The sequence below is a fragment of the Hyla sarda genome, chromosome 1, assembly GCF_029499605.1.
Source record: "Hyla sarda isolate aHylSar1 chromosome 1, aHylSar1.hap1, whole genome shotgun sequence".
Lineage (NCBI taxonomy): Eukaryota > Metazoa > Chordata > Amphibia > Anura > Hylidae > Hyla > Hyla sarda.
Window position 1 is genome coordinate 371,050,608 of NC_079189.1, and position 13,818 is coordinate 371,064,425.

The window sequence follows — 13,818 nt, forward strand, 5'->3', positions numbered from 1 at the left end:
CATGACTAATACATTTATGGAGCAGTTGAGTAAGTGAAAACAACTATTACTGAAAAAGGCTACACAACATACTTTAAGAAATGTTAGATGGAGAGTAGACATTCCACATTATCCGTACGGTAAGCTGTTTTTTATTTAGCATATTTCCCCAGCTAAGAACTTAAGGGCATGTTCAGATGCTTAAAGGAGTACTCTGACCCTAGACATCTTATCCCCTATCCAAGGATAGGGGATAAGATGTATGATTGCAGGGTCCCACGATCTCTCCTGCAGCCCCCCAAGTCATCAGCTCTAAGGAGCTAAGTTTGCTCCATGGCTGATGACTCAGGATACAGGGGCCGGTGGTTTGTGACATCATGGCTACACCCCCCTCATGATGCCCCACCCCTTAATGCAAGTATATGGGAGGGGGTGTGACGGTGTCCATGACATCACAAACTGCCGACCCCTGTATCCTGAGTCATCAGCAACAGAGAAAACTTAGCTCCTTAGAGCTGATGACTCAGGGGCTGCAGGAGAGATTGCGGGGATCCCCAGACATCTCATCCCCTATCCTTGGACGAATTCAAGAGGAAATTACTCGAGTAATTCTGCTTGCTTTTCTGCTCCAATTTATTAATCAAGTCATTTTCAATTGACTTTAACGGACTTTCTGATGTCCTGTTCACACTGAGGAATTTCTGCTAGCAGAATTCCAACATTGAATTCTGTTCTGCCTGAAGATAGAACATGTTCATTCAGGTGGAATCCTCGAGTAAAAGCCCATTAAAGTCAATAGGATTTTTTTTTCCTGGCAAACTTCATTTTATGTGGAATTCTTGCGGCATTCAAGCGGAACTCACACAGAATTCATGCGGAATCCAGAGAAGTAGAATTGAATAGCCTCCTCCTTCATTCCTCTTCATTTCCACGTGGAAATTCTGCGCAAATTCTGCACGAATTCCGTGCAAATTCTGCACGATGGATAAAATGACAGAAGTCAACAATTTCCTGACCGAAATTATTCCTCTTGAATTCCTCAGTGTGAATGCACCTTTAGACTTCTTCAGAACAACTATGTCAGACTAAGGTCTCTTGGGTCCACATAAGGGAATGATTTATAGGGCCCATCCTACAACTTTACACATCTGTCTAATTCTATTATTGTACACACACAATATTTTTTATCACTAAGTTTTTTTGGGTTGGAGGTTAAATAATAGAAAAAAGCATAAACAGTTGCAGATTACGGCCTGCTTCGGATTGGCTGCCATAGAGGAGGTTATCTTTCAAATAACTTTATGTGTCCATCAGGTCAGAGGCTTGGTAAGAACTATGATGCTAACACAGTGCTTTTGACAAAACCCTCAACACTATAGTGATATTATGGTTGTCAATAATCTATATGCTTTTCCAATCAAGTTTTATCATATAAACGTTTAATATAGGAATATCTGGTGGAAACTTTCAATAGAAATGTAATACAGAAACCTAAGATCTTGTCTGAGCAAGCACTAGGGAAATTTATGGCCATGGGATGACACTGACATCTATATAGGAGTGTTGCTATAGCACAGAAATATGTCATTTTGTATCAGAAAAGGAATTGGTGGGGGTCGAGGAGCATCAACACTCATGCAGATTCTTCAATGTTTACATTGGTTTTAATGTGGTGTGTACTTTATCCAATGCTGTACTTTTTATAGCATTGTTACAAGGTATTGCATGTTGTCCCAAATATTTCATTGGGACAACATGCAATAACTTTCAGGGCCACTTTTTGTGAGCAAAACTGAATAACTGCTAACAACAGGCAAGGACGTTCACTATGGTCAACTCAGAATGCTTGGCATGTAATGTTTTGCTTTTATATTAAAGGAATTGTCTACCCCTTAATGTACCTTCATCAGTGACAACATTCTCATGTTTCTATTTTTATTGCCTAAGCCAAATAATAAGTATATTGCTTATTTTTCCTCTTCATCCATTGTGCTTAATTGAGCCTTGACTAAAAGCTGGGTTTGTGGGGAAGCCTCTATGTTTTCAATTATGTCTAGCAGATTTTATTGATTTTCACACAGAAAAATCTTGTTATTCTATATCTGTGTAATTTCCAAATCCCATTCTGTCATGTCTAATTTGCTTTGTAGTTTATATCTGTAGAGCTCTAAATATGAATAGATTCCATTGTGGACTGAAATAATATTATGTGTAGCTAGCTGGTAATATTGTGACAAGCTGTTCCTTCTTCCCCCCGCAGCACTGCAGTGAGAATGCCCACCACTGTCAGTCAGACATGAACATCGTAGGAGCCTGGAAACGAGGATACACTGGAAAAAATGTGGTTGTTACTATTCTAGATGACGGCATTGAAAGGAATCATCCTGACCTGATGCAGAATTATGTGAGTTCTTTAACATGACTTTACCTTGGAAACGCAAAATGATTGCAAAAAAAAAACTTTGCACCCTGTAATTCTCATAAGCAAAGGATTACAAAGGAGACCCCTGATGTATATACATCAGCTTCATTTCTACTGTATGGACATCCAGTTGTATGTAATACATATTATGGTTTTGAACAATGTCAGACGGAAGTAGTACCTCGTGACTACCAGTGGGCAAATTTTGAGGGTCTATCGCCTAGTTATACAGAGACAGTATATCTGTTTTTTGAATTGTATATAATATATTAAATAAAAAAATTACAAGCAAATTATATAATAATATTATGAAAGAAAGAAGGATTGTCCAGTGCTTGACTCTGGGAACAGGTACTTTATTGAGAAGCCAGGGAGGACATACAGGTACACATCTCCGTGTACCTGTATGTTCTCCCTGGCTTCTCAATGAAGTACCTGTTCCCAGATTCAAGCGCTGGACAATCCTTCTTCCTTTTCCATTTTTGGGGCGGAGTCCACGCCTGGTCCGAACGCCTGCTACAAGGGTGAACTGATATGAACTGTGTTCAATATATATTAATGATACTACTAATAATAATATAATGACAGAGTGGGTAGACCATGTGGTCTGTTTCTGATGTCAGTCTTTCCTTTCTTGCCTGCTATTTGAGCAAAAAGTATTGGATATCTGTGCAAGAGCACTTAAAAAGTTACATAGTTTGTAAGGTTGAAAAAAGACAAATGTCCATCAAGTTCAACCTAAAACCCTACTGTGTTGATCCAGAGGAAGGCAAACCCCACCCCCATGAGGCTGATGCCATTTGTCCCATAACAGAGAAAGAATTCCTTACCGACTCCAAGATAGCATCAGAATAAATCCCTGGATCAATGTTTTATCCACATTGATCTACTTTCCATAACCTGTAATATTATATTTTACTAGAAAAACATCCTGTGGCAAAGTGTTTCATAGTCTCACTGCTCTTACAGTAAAGAATCAGTATGATATAAATGTTTAGACTTAGAGGATGCCCCCTTGTCATGGTCACTGAACTAAGAATAAAAAGATCACTAGAAAAATCTCTAGAAGGTTGTTATAATTTCAGACCCTCAACCCTTTGGTCTCCTTGGTCTCCTAGAGGGCCAGTTACGCCATCTACTCCTTAAAAGTTAAGTGTATTACATCTTGCCTACTGCAGTTCAGACCTCCAGATGGTCTTTATACAACATTATGACCAAAAAGCTTGTTTTTTTACCGTCATGGTATCAGATTCTTAAGTTCCCCAATAAAAGCGGGGAGTAGCATCAGTGGGCATTAGGTGCAGAAAATTAAATCTGTAGTTCAGTCCTCGGATCCAATTTCCCCTTCTGTGTTACTTAAATCCTTTTCTATAGCAAAACGTTAAGAGGGTAACAAGTCAAGCATGTTGCTATGAGGGAAGCAAACACTTCATCGTAGTCATGTAGAATTATTTGGTCATCGGTATGAGGATATTTTCTTGGCTAGTTGTTGATACAATCTCAATAGTTTAGAAAATGAATCTAATCTCAGGTATGGTTCCTGATGAGAAGTGCTTCCACTTCAGTGAGTCCGGGATCCATTGCCCCTGTGAGATTTCATATAAAGTTATGCAGCTGTTGGATGCAGTAAATGTGTCAGCTATTTTGTACTCGCTTCTCCAGAAAGTTGCCTTGTAATTGAGAATGCTGCTTGAACACGAGGGAGAATTATTTCATTTGAGCTCACATCCATATGGGAATAGAAGGGGGGAAGTGAAAATTGTGAGCAATTATGGAACAATTTTGGCTTGACTTGCAAATGAACTGTGTCAACTCAGGGTTATAAAAGACTGTGGAAATATGAATGCGGGATTAGTGTAATTCACAGATTTTGGATGCTGTTAAGTTCCCTAAGTCTTTACAGACATAAGTAATTGGTTGTATTCAGATGACCCACTTGAAATGTCTTCAAGGGCATACATTAATGCTTATATAGTTCCACAAGGCTATAAGTATAAACTAAATTGGATTTAAAATTTAAAACCATTTTATGCTTTTTCCTAATACCCCGGTAAGGTAAAAAATTGTTCTCTTTCTTTAGTATGCTGCACCGTTCCTTAGCTCCTTCAGAGACATTCTTGTAAAAATCTTAGCCACCCACGGCTGCTACTATAAGTTCCAGTCTGTATACCGTCAAATGTGGCTTCTGCTCTGGTATATAGAGTAGCTCTATACAACTACAGTCTTTTCTTTTTTACATTTCGTTATGTTGTGGACTGTGCTTAAATTAAAACAAAATTCATGTTTTCCCCCATCATTCTGCTATCAATACCCCATAATGACAAAGTGAAAACAGAATGTTAGAAATCTGGTTTATTGAAAAGGAAAATATTGAATATAACAATGACATACATATTCAGACCCTTTACTCAATACTTAGTTGAAGCCAATTTGGCAGTGATTAAAGAGGTACTCCACCCATAGACATCTTATCCCCTATCCAAAGGATAAGATGTCTGATTGTGGAGGGGTCCAGCTGCTGTGACCCACCACAATCTCTGGCCTGGTTTTGAATATTTATGTTCAGAATGCCGGTTTTGGTGCGGCCAAGGTTGTGACATCACGCCCACTCCATATATGTCTATGGTAGAGGGTTCGTGCCCCCTCCCATAGATATGAATGGAGGGGGCGTGGCATCACAACCATGGCTGCCTGAAACTGAGCAAATATATCCTTTTTAATGAGGAAACCATACAGAAAGACAGTTATAGTATGGTTGTTATCCTAGTCGGGTGATTAAAGATTGATGGGAAATACTGTGCACATAGGATGGTAAAATAAAAAGTGTTTGTATTCTGCAGAATTATGCAGAAACTGAATTAGAATTGTGTGTACATTCCTTTCATATTCTGCATTTCCCAGGCTCTGACTATAGGCATCCTTGTCTTCTGTACATAATGACCTATAAGACAGGACATTGCATTGTCATTACAGCACAGGGACAGGCGCTAACCTAATTACGTGCCCAGTGGAGCCTCATTAGACATGTATGAGCCATGTGAGATGACAGCTTAATAATGATCCCATGATTTATTTATACTTTTCTTTTTCTGGATGTAGGATCCTTTGGCCAGCACTGATATCAATGGCAATGACTATGATCCTATGCCTCGCTACGATGCCAGCAATGAAAACAAGTAAGAAATATTAATCATCACCTAGTCCATATCTTGCTTTATCCTTTTAACCTCTCAACTCATGCAGTATGTGTAGTAGAGAAAAATATTGTAGCTTGATTTTAGTTGTATACTAATCTGTTTACCATAAAATGCAAACATATAGACTAAAAGGAAATCAATTTTATTGCATACACATTAAAGGGGTACTCCGGTGGAAAACTATTTTTTTTCAAATCACCTTGTGCCAGAGAGTTAAACAGATTTTAAATTACTTCTTTAAAAAAATCTTAATTCTTCCAGTACTTCAGCTGCTGTATGCTACAAAGGAGGTTGTGAATTTATTTTCTGTCTGACCATAGTGCTCTCTGCTGACACCTCTGTCCATGTCAGGAACTGTCCAGAGCAGGAGAGTATTTCTATGGTGATTTTCTCCTGCTCTGGACAGTTCCTGACACGGACAGAGGTGTCAGCAGAGAGCACTGTGGTCAGACAGAAAAGAACAACTCAACTTTCGGAGCATACAGCAGCTGCTAAGTACTTGAAGGATTAAGATTTTTTAATAGAAGTTATTTACAAATCTGTTTAACTTTCTGGAGCAAGTTGGATGATGACGAAGGACACAGTGGTCTTCAACCTGCGGACCTCCAGAGGTTTCAAAACTACAACACCCAGCATGCCCGAACAGCCAATGGCTGTCTGGGCATGCTGGGAGTTGTAGTTTTGCAACATTTGGAGGTCCGCAGGTTGAAGACCACTGATGAAGGGATTAACAAGCGGTGATGATGAAGGGGGGGATGATGACGGGGGTCTGGATGATGACCGGGGCCTGGATGATTACATGGGGGGATGATGTATATAGTCTTATAGTCGAGTCAATAACTGTTCCTGGGTTTTTGGGGTAAAATTAGGGGCCTCGACTTATATTTGGGTCGGCTTATACTCGAGTATATACGGTATGCGATTGTGATATCATGAAAAACAATGATAAAAAATGTGCAAAAATAGTCTTACATAGTATAGGAGATGAATATAAAATAGCAGTTCGAGGGAATAGCAGTAGCATCAGGGGGGGGGTGACAATTTTTTATTTATGTATTACGACATCTCTTGCTTCTTTATTACTGCATAACTATACAGATTTTTTCATTCATGAGTTTGGAAAAGCTGTTGGACAACTCTAGTCTGAGTCCTGAGTCCGTGGTGGCCACGGTGGTTGTTACAGAGCTTTCCCAAAATCAGATATTTGTAGGAAATGACTAAATAACATAGGAAAGTAAGGTAAGAAAACTGCACCAAAATGGAAAATGTTCTTCAATTACTAACTTACCCCTTTTGTCAAGTAGTTCTAGAAACCCATGAATAAATTACAAACTAAGTGTTAAGGTTTAGCATTGGGTTTTAATTCTGCTTTTAAGCTGTGCAGACTGAGAATGGATCCATCAATTGCATCAAGTTTGTTTTTTTATTCGACATCAGACAGTGTGAGTCTTTTAATTGTACTTATGGCTGTGCCTGTGAGACATTGTTAATTTTCAGGAGCTTTGAAGTGTCAACCGTGGTCTTTCTCATAATGAGTCATGTTGCCTCCCTATGTTATTATCAGAAAAATCAAAACAATCTGTCTGAGCTTGATCACGGGGCTCTGATGATGGATCTTTGTGACGAAAACCCTGCAAAATGTATTTTCTAGGTTTCTTAAAAAGGTAGAATGAACCTATTAATTTAAGTTACTGGAAATTGATCCATTCTCACCCACAGTTCAATGCCTCCCATAGTATATAAGAATATACTTAATGATTGCCTATGCATTGGTTTGGTATGCAGGTTCAGTTAGTAGTTTTAACTTCAGTGTTTCACTTTATAGATTTTTAATACACTATTAGGGCATACAATGTATACAAACTATACCTACACAAACCACCAGTCAACTTCATAGTTGTTGCCGCTTTTGTGTCTGTAATATCTACACTATGTGATTGAAAGCGTAATTCATTTCTTTCTCCAATCCATTTTTTTTTCTGTTTTATGACCCACACATTAAATTGTCCTTTTGTTGTTTTCTGTTATGTATCTCATCCATAATTTACACATACACATGATATTTTAAATTGTGAAAAATCCACAGTATTGCCATTGTGTGTGGCCTCATGTGTCAATTTTTTTTTTCTTTTTTCCACCTAGACAGATGCTAAGGCTGGGTTCACATATATCAGTCATCCGGCATAGTTTCCCCTTTAGCGTGCAGCGGAGGGAAACTGATGCTAGAACTGATCCCATGAATGGGACAGTTCAAAATCATCCAGTGTCTCAATTTTGACGCCGGATGGTTGGACACGCCGGTTGGCATCGGACAGGGGAACACAGCTTGCTGCATTCCCCTGTCTGCTGTCCAGAAACAATGGACGCCGGATGCCTTACAACTGATGACAACTTGTCATCAGTTGTGGCATCAGTTGTGTCAAGATCTAGGCTGAGTTCACCTATGATGGATGCTGGACTTATGTGGACCTATCCTTAAACATTTTTTTTTTCTTATCTGTCTCTATTTTCTTTGTAATTTTTTTTCTATACAGCAGAAATGAGCTGGTTTGAGGTAGGATCAGCTTGTTTGGGCTACATTGGATAGTTCTACACTGCACTAAAAAGACTTTTGCACTGAACCTGCCATCCTGCCATGTTTGGGTGAGAAGCTCATACATTTATGTTTTTACAGAAAGCCTAATGTGAAGGACATTTATGTTTATGTTATACCGCATGCTGCAAGCGGGACGTGCTGTATGTGAATTATTGATATATATAGATAGATATAGATAGATAGAGAGAGTACTTTTCTGGCATGGTAATCATTGTAGTGAGAAGGAGGAACAATATCAAAATAACACATAAGTCTAGTCTCTTTTTGTTTTTGATATAACTGTTCTTATTTACGCCAGAACTACATTTTCCATTTTTCTAAATTATACAAAAGAAGCACCATATGAAGCAATGTGGGTGCCCCAGCACCCTAAAGAATGCAAATAAAGCCAAAGGAGAAACGTAACTAGGCACTGCAGGTGTGAACTCTGTAATACACATATAAGTCATTATAGGAATAGGCTTTCAGCTAGACAGGGGTGCTCAATGTCAAAAGATACAGTTCAACAGACGAATAAATCCAGAAAAGAGTACAGTGACCCCCCAACCTACGATGGCCCTGACATACGATAACTTCAACATGTGATGGCCTCTCAGAGGCCATCGCATGTTGAAGGCAGCATCAACATACAATGCTTTTGTATGTCGGGTCCATCACATAAACGGCTATCCGGCAGCGCTGACTGCTTCAGCTGCCGCCGGATAGCTGTTTACGGTGGCCTGTGTGCTCTGGTGATGGTCTCCTACCTGTCCTCGGGGCTCCGGACCGTCCTCTTCGGGATCCCCTCCATCACCGGCGCTCTCCTTCGTCGTCATCACGTTGCCGTGCACGCCATCCCGTCATGCAATAGGAGCGGCGCGCGTAGTGACGTGATGACGGCGACGTGAGAGCGATGATCCCGGGCAGCAGAGCTGTTCCAGAGCGACGGGGACATCACGGGGACGCGGCGACAGCGATGGAGCGCAACATCCAGGGCAGCAGTGACGAGCGGTGATGGTCCGGAGCGGCGGGGACAGGTGAGTACAACTTCCTATACTTTACATTGCACGGATCCCTCAACATACAATGGTTTCAAGAAACGATGGTTCATTTTGAACGGATTACCGTCGTATGTTGAGGGACCACTGTATTGTGAAGTCAGTTTCAGTGAAACAAATTTTCTGCTTAAGACAACAGTGAGGTGAGTGCCATGTCTTTCATAAGCTCTTTTTTTTATTTAGTACCCTATAGAATGAAAAGATTGACAACATCACTTATTAGTTATAAATAAAACCTATACAAATAAAAGAAATACTGAAAAAAGAAGAATGAAATAAGATTGAAAATAGCAGGGTGTGATGCATTATGCAAAGAAGAGAATTGACTTCAATATATTTTTTTTAACAAAATTTGATATATTATATATATTTTTTATGCCAAACTAACTAAAAACAACTAAACCTGTATGTGATAAGATATTGTAAAGTGTCTGTCTGTTTACCATGTTCATTTTTCTAAACGGAGTCATGAATATTATAACACACTATGTCAGTTCCACCATGCCTCCTGCTCTATAACATTAATCCACATATAAATGTCCTCAGCCTCATGTGACCTGTAAACGCTCTATTATGCATCGCTGTTTTTCTTATTATTTTGGAACAAGCCACCTGCTAATGTAAAGTTAGGTTATACATTGAATGTTGTGTTTGCATGATGATGTGGGACATTAGTGATTTGTTCCCAGAACATCTGGGCAATAAAGCTGGTTGAAATTAGCTGCACAGCCAATATGTCACTTGTCTTCATTCCAAAGTCCAGCTAAAAATCCAGTCAGTAAATCAGTGAGCTTAGCCATATGCTAAGACATGCATTACAGCGGGCGGTCACATAAGGATAGTATGGTATAGTATAGGTATGAAAATACAGCTGCAAAAAGAGAAAATCGCCATAAATATCCCAATGGTAATATTGTCCACTTTGACCTTCATTTTCAGTGGCATTTATACATTTGGGGGGGGGGGGGGATTTATCAAAGCCTGTAGAGGAAGAGTGGTACAGTTGCAAATGGCAACCAATCAAATAGCTTCTTTCATTTTTCAGAGGCCTCTTTTAAAATAAAAGAAGCATTCTGATTGGTTGCTATGGACAACTGCAAAACTCTTCCTCTACACAAGTTTTGATAAATCTCCCTCTCACTCAAGAGACCCACTGTAAACGCAAGTTATAGCCAATGTGCGGCATCACACACCTCACTACTCAGCTGGCAATCGGATTTGACCCTTTCATTGCATAAATCTGTAGGGTGAAAAGGTCATATCCATAAGGAAATTTAGTATGGCCACCTCCCTAGCATTAAATGTTCTACGTTTCTCACTTTTGGGCATGACTTAATATAGGGTGGTGTAGCCTCCACGGTCTGTTGGATTTACTATAATTAACTTTTTTTTTTAAATGGAGTAAACATTGTAGATAAACTCTTTGCCAGTTCATAGCTTTAGTAGGTTGGTGCAACAAAATGTATTAAGAGGGCTAAACTTGAAGACGCTTCATCTTAAATAAATGAATTAAACTTTTGACTTGATGTTAAAAGTTGAGATAGTGCCCGGTGTCACTTCTGAGACCCACTGCGATTACGAGTTACAGCTAGTTTGCGGCACCACCCACCTTACTTAAACCTAGCTGTCCATCAAATTTGACCCTTTCATTGTATAAGTCTATGGAGTGAAAGGGTCAGACATGCACTTCACCAGATTTTTTTTTATTTTTTTTTAATTTTAAAATTTTTTTATTTTTCAAATATTTTAAGGACAAAGAAACAAATCAAACAGCCACAGTACAGTACAAGACAAGACATTGCAAGCCTGCAAGAATGTAGATACATATCAAAACGTAGCATTGTGCATGTACAGGCTCTGTCCACTATACTTGGTTAACATGTAGATCATAACACAAAAAAACATTAGTTACATAAAGTATGTATCCAGGGTTAGCGTAATGTGAGGCAATCATGCATCACAAATGTAGTACTTAATTCCATGCACCAGCTAAGTTAGGGTAGATCATCCTACTTATCAGTTTTTTCAGCATCAGACCATAGTGACCATCACAACAACACTCACAGTGTCTAGTAGGTGGTTCCCAGATTACATCAGTGAATTCAATCCGGTGCTCTACATGGACAATAGGCACTAGATAGCCATGCTGCCCACTGCATTGTATAATGTGTGTATTGTCCATTAGCCAGAGCATAGATCCTTTCATAGTTACAGGATGTGTTTACCAAGGCAATCACTTCCATTAATGTCGGGGATTCCGTCTCCTTCCATCTTCGTGTGATAAGTAACTTTGTAGACATGAGAATGAACGCAGTAGGAGTACGGACTTCCTTTGGGATATGATTTAAATCTATGAACAACAATGCCAGACTAGGCTTTAAGTCTATGTGACAACCCAAAAGATTACTTATTAACATGGCGACTCCTAACCACAGTGAGAGAAGTCTAGGGCAGCCTCAAAGGGTCAAAGGGTGTGTAGCAAAGTACCGACCTGTCCACATCCCCTCCAGCAAAGATTAGAGCAGTCAGCATTAAATAAGTGCAGACGGGAGGGGGTGAAGTACCACCTGTAAATAGACTTGACCACAACCTCCTGGAAGTTTGTACATCTAAATAATTTCCTAGAGTCCGTTAACGCTCTGAGCCACTGCTTAGTGGAAAATTCGGTCCCTATGTCTTTCTCCCATTTGTCCATAAATGGCAGTCTTTTGGGCAATGATTTGTCATCTAGGAGGTTGTAGAAAAACGTAATGCCTTTTTTAGTGGGAGAGTGTTTCCTGAAGAAAGCATAAACTACTGCAGGTAATCGGATAGATCGTCTAAAATCTTGTGAGAGTAAGCTTCTAATTTGGAGACTTTTGTAGAATTCCTTATGAGGAATTTTATAGGTGTCCTGAAGCGTTTGGAAGTGTACATCTCCTTGAGGGCTCAGTAGGTCTTGTTCAGTCAGAATGCCATTGTCTTTCCAAGTTACAAGGTCTAAGTCAGGTATGTGATATGAGATAAAGTCTAGGGGTACACTGTCTAATGGGCAGACTGTCTGTGGGAGGGGTTGTTTCAAGAGGGACCTCCACATCAGGTCAGATACTTTTATAGCAGATAGGTATGAGGGAGGTGGTTTCATTCCTTTCGCTATTAATAGGAGGCGGGACTTAAGGGAAACGGGGTTCGAGCAGCTTGCCTCTAGGGTCACCCAAAGTTTTTCAGTATTGTTGGACCACCAATGTTGGAGTTGATCCAATATACAAGCCTTATGGTAGTCTTCTACGTGTGGAAGGCCCAGTCCCCCCACATCTCTATGTCTAGTCATGATTTTCCTAGCTACCCTTGGTTTTATCCCAAGCCAAATAAAGGTCGCAACCGATTTATCTAGATTTGTAAAATATGATTTAGGGATTGAAATTGGCAGTGTTCTAAAAAGATACAGTAGTTTGGGAATTGCTAGCATTTTAAAGGCTGCCAGACAACCGAACCAAGACAGTATTGTTTTCGAGTAAGATAGTAAAGATTGGGAAAGAGAGGAAGCCAAAGGGAGGAAGTTAGCTTGAAAGAGTTGAGTGGAGGGGAATGTTAATTGGAGCCCCAAATAGGTAACTGCCTTCTCCTGCCAGTCTAATTGAAATCTTAATTTCAAGTCTTCAACAGTTGAGGTGGGGAGATGAATTGGGAGTATTTGCAATTTAGTTACATTTAGCTTGTAATATGACAATTTACTGAATTTGTCTATGATATTAAAGAGGGAAGAGAATGAATTCTCCACATCTGTAAGGGTGACTATAACATCACCGGCAAATAGCGCCAACTTGTGCTCCACGCCATTCACCTGGATCCCTTTTATAGCAGAGCTATTGCGAATTGCTTGCGCAAGAGGTTCTATTGTGAGCACAAACAACAGAGGGGAGAACGGACAGCCCTGTCTGGTGCCGTTCAACAGGGTGAACTGGTCAGATAGCGATCCATTTGTAAATACCATCGCTGCAGGGTTGGAGTATAGCGCTCGGATCGCAGTGAGAATATGACCTGAGATGCCAAAAGCCTCCAACACCGAAAAGGCATATTGCCAGTTCACCCTGTCGAAAGCTTTTTCAGCGTCTAATGTCAAGAATGCTGAGGGGAGGTCAAAATGTTCGCAATGCTGGAGCAATGATATAACCCTACGGGTGTTATCTGGTGCCTGCCGTCCCAATGTGAAACCCACTTGATCTTTAGCCCAAGTAATGGCGCCAGGCGTGCTGCTAGGATCTTGGCGTAGATTTTCACATCACTATTTAAAAGTGAGATGGGTCTATAATTAGTAGTCAAGTTCGCAGGCTTACCGGGTTTAGGTATGGTGGTGATAAGGGCAGTCAACATCTCCCTCGGCATGGACCCCGATTCCATTGCTGTTGAGAAAACCGCACCCAGATGGGGTACCAATATGGAGCTATATTTCTTGTAATATTCATTAGGTAGGCCATCTGGGCCTGGAGTCTTGTGGGCTGGTAAAGTCCTTATTGCTTTAAGTATTTCTTGGCTGTCAATAGGTTTGTTAAGATCAGAGAGGGAGGATTCAGGTAGACGAGGCAAATGTAAGGAAGAAAGAAAGGA

General features: G+C 40.1%; 1 protein-coding gene across 4 annotated transcripts in view; it reads left to right on the forward strand.

Annotated features, from left to right (window-relative positions):
* Nucleotides 1–13,818, forward strand: part of PCSK5 (proprotein convertase subtilisin/kexin type 5) — a 459,846-nt gene that overhangs the window by 140,807 nt on the left and 305,221 nt on the right. For all 4 annotated transcript variants that reach the window (XM_056523317.1, XM_056523326.1, XM_056523339.1 and 1 more), the window contains exons 4-5: nucleotides 2,240–2,383; nucleotides 5,501–5,577. In XM_056523317.1, the coding sequence (XP_056379292.1) occupies nucleotides 2,240–2,383; nucleotides 5,501–5,577 (221 nt within the window). The remainder of the gene's footprint in view (nucleotides 1–2,239; nucleotides 2,384–5,500; nucleotides 5,578–13,818) is intronic.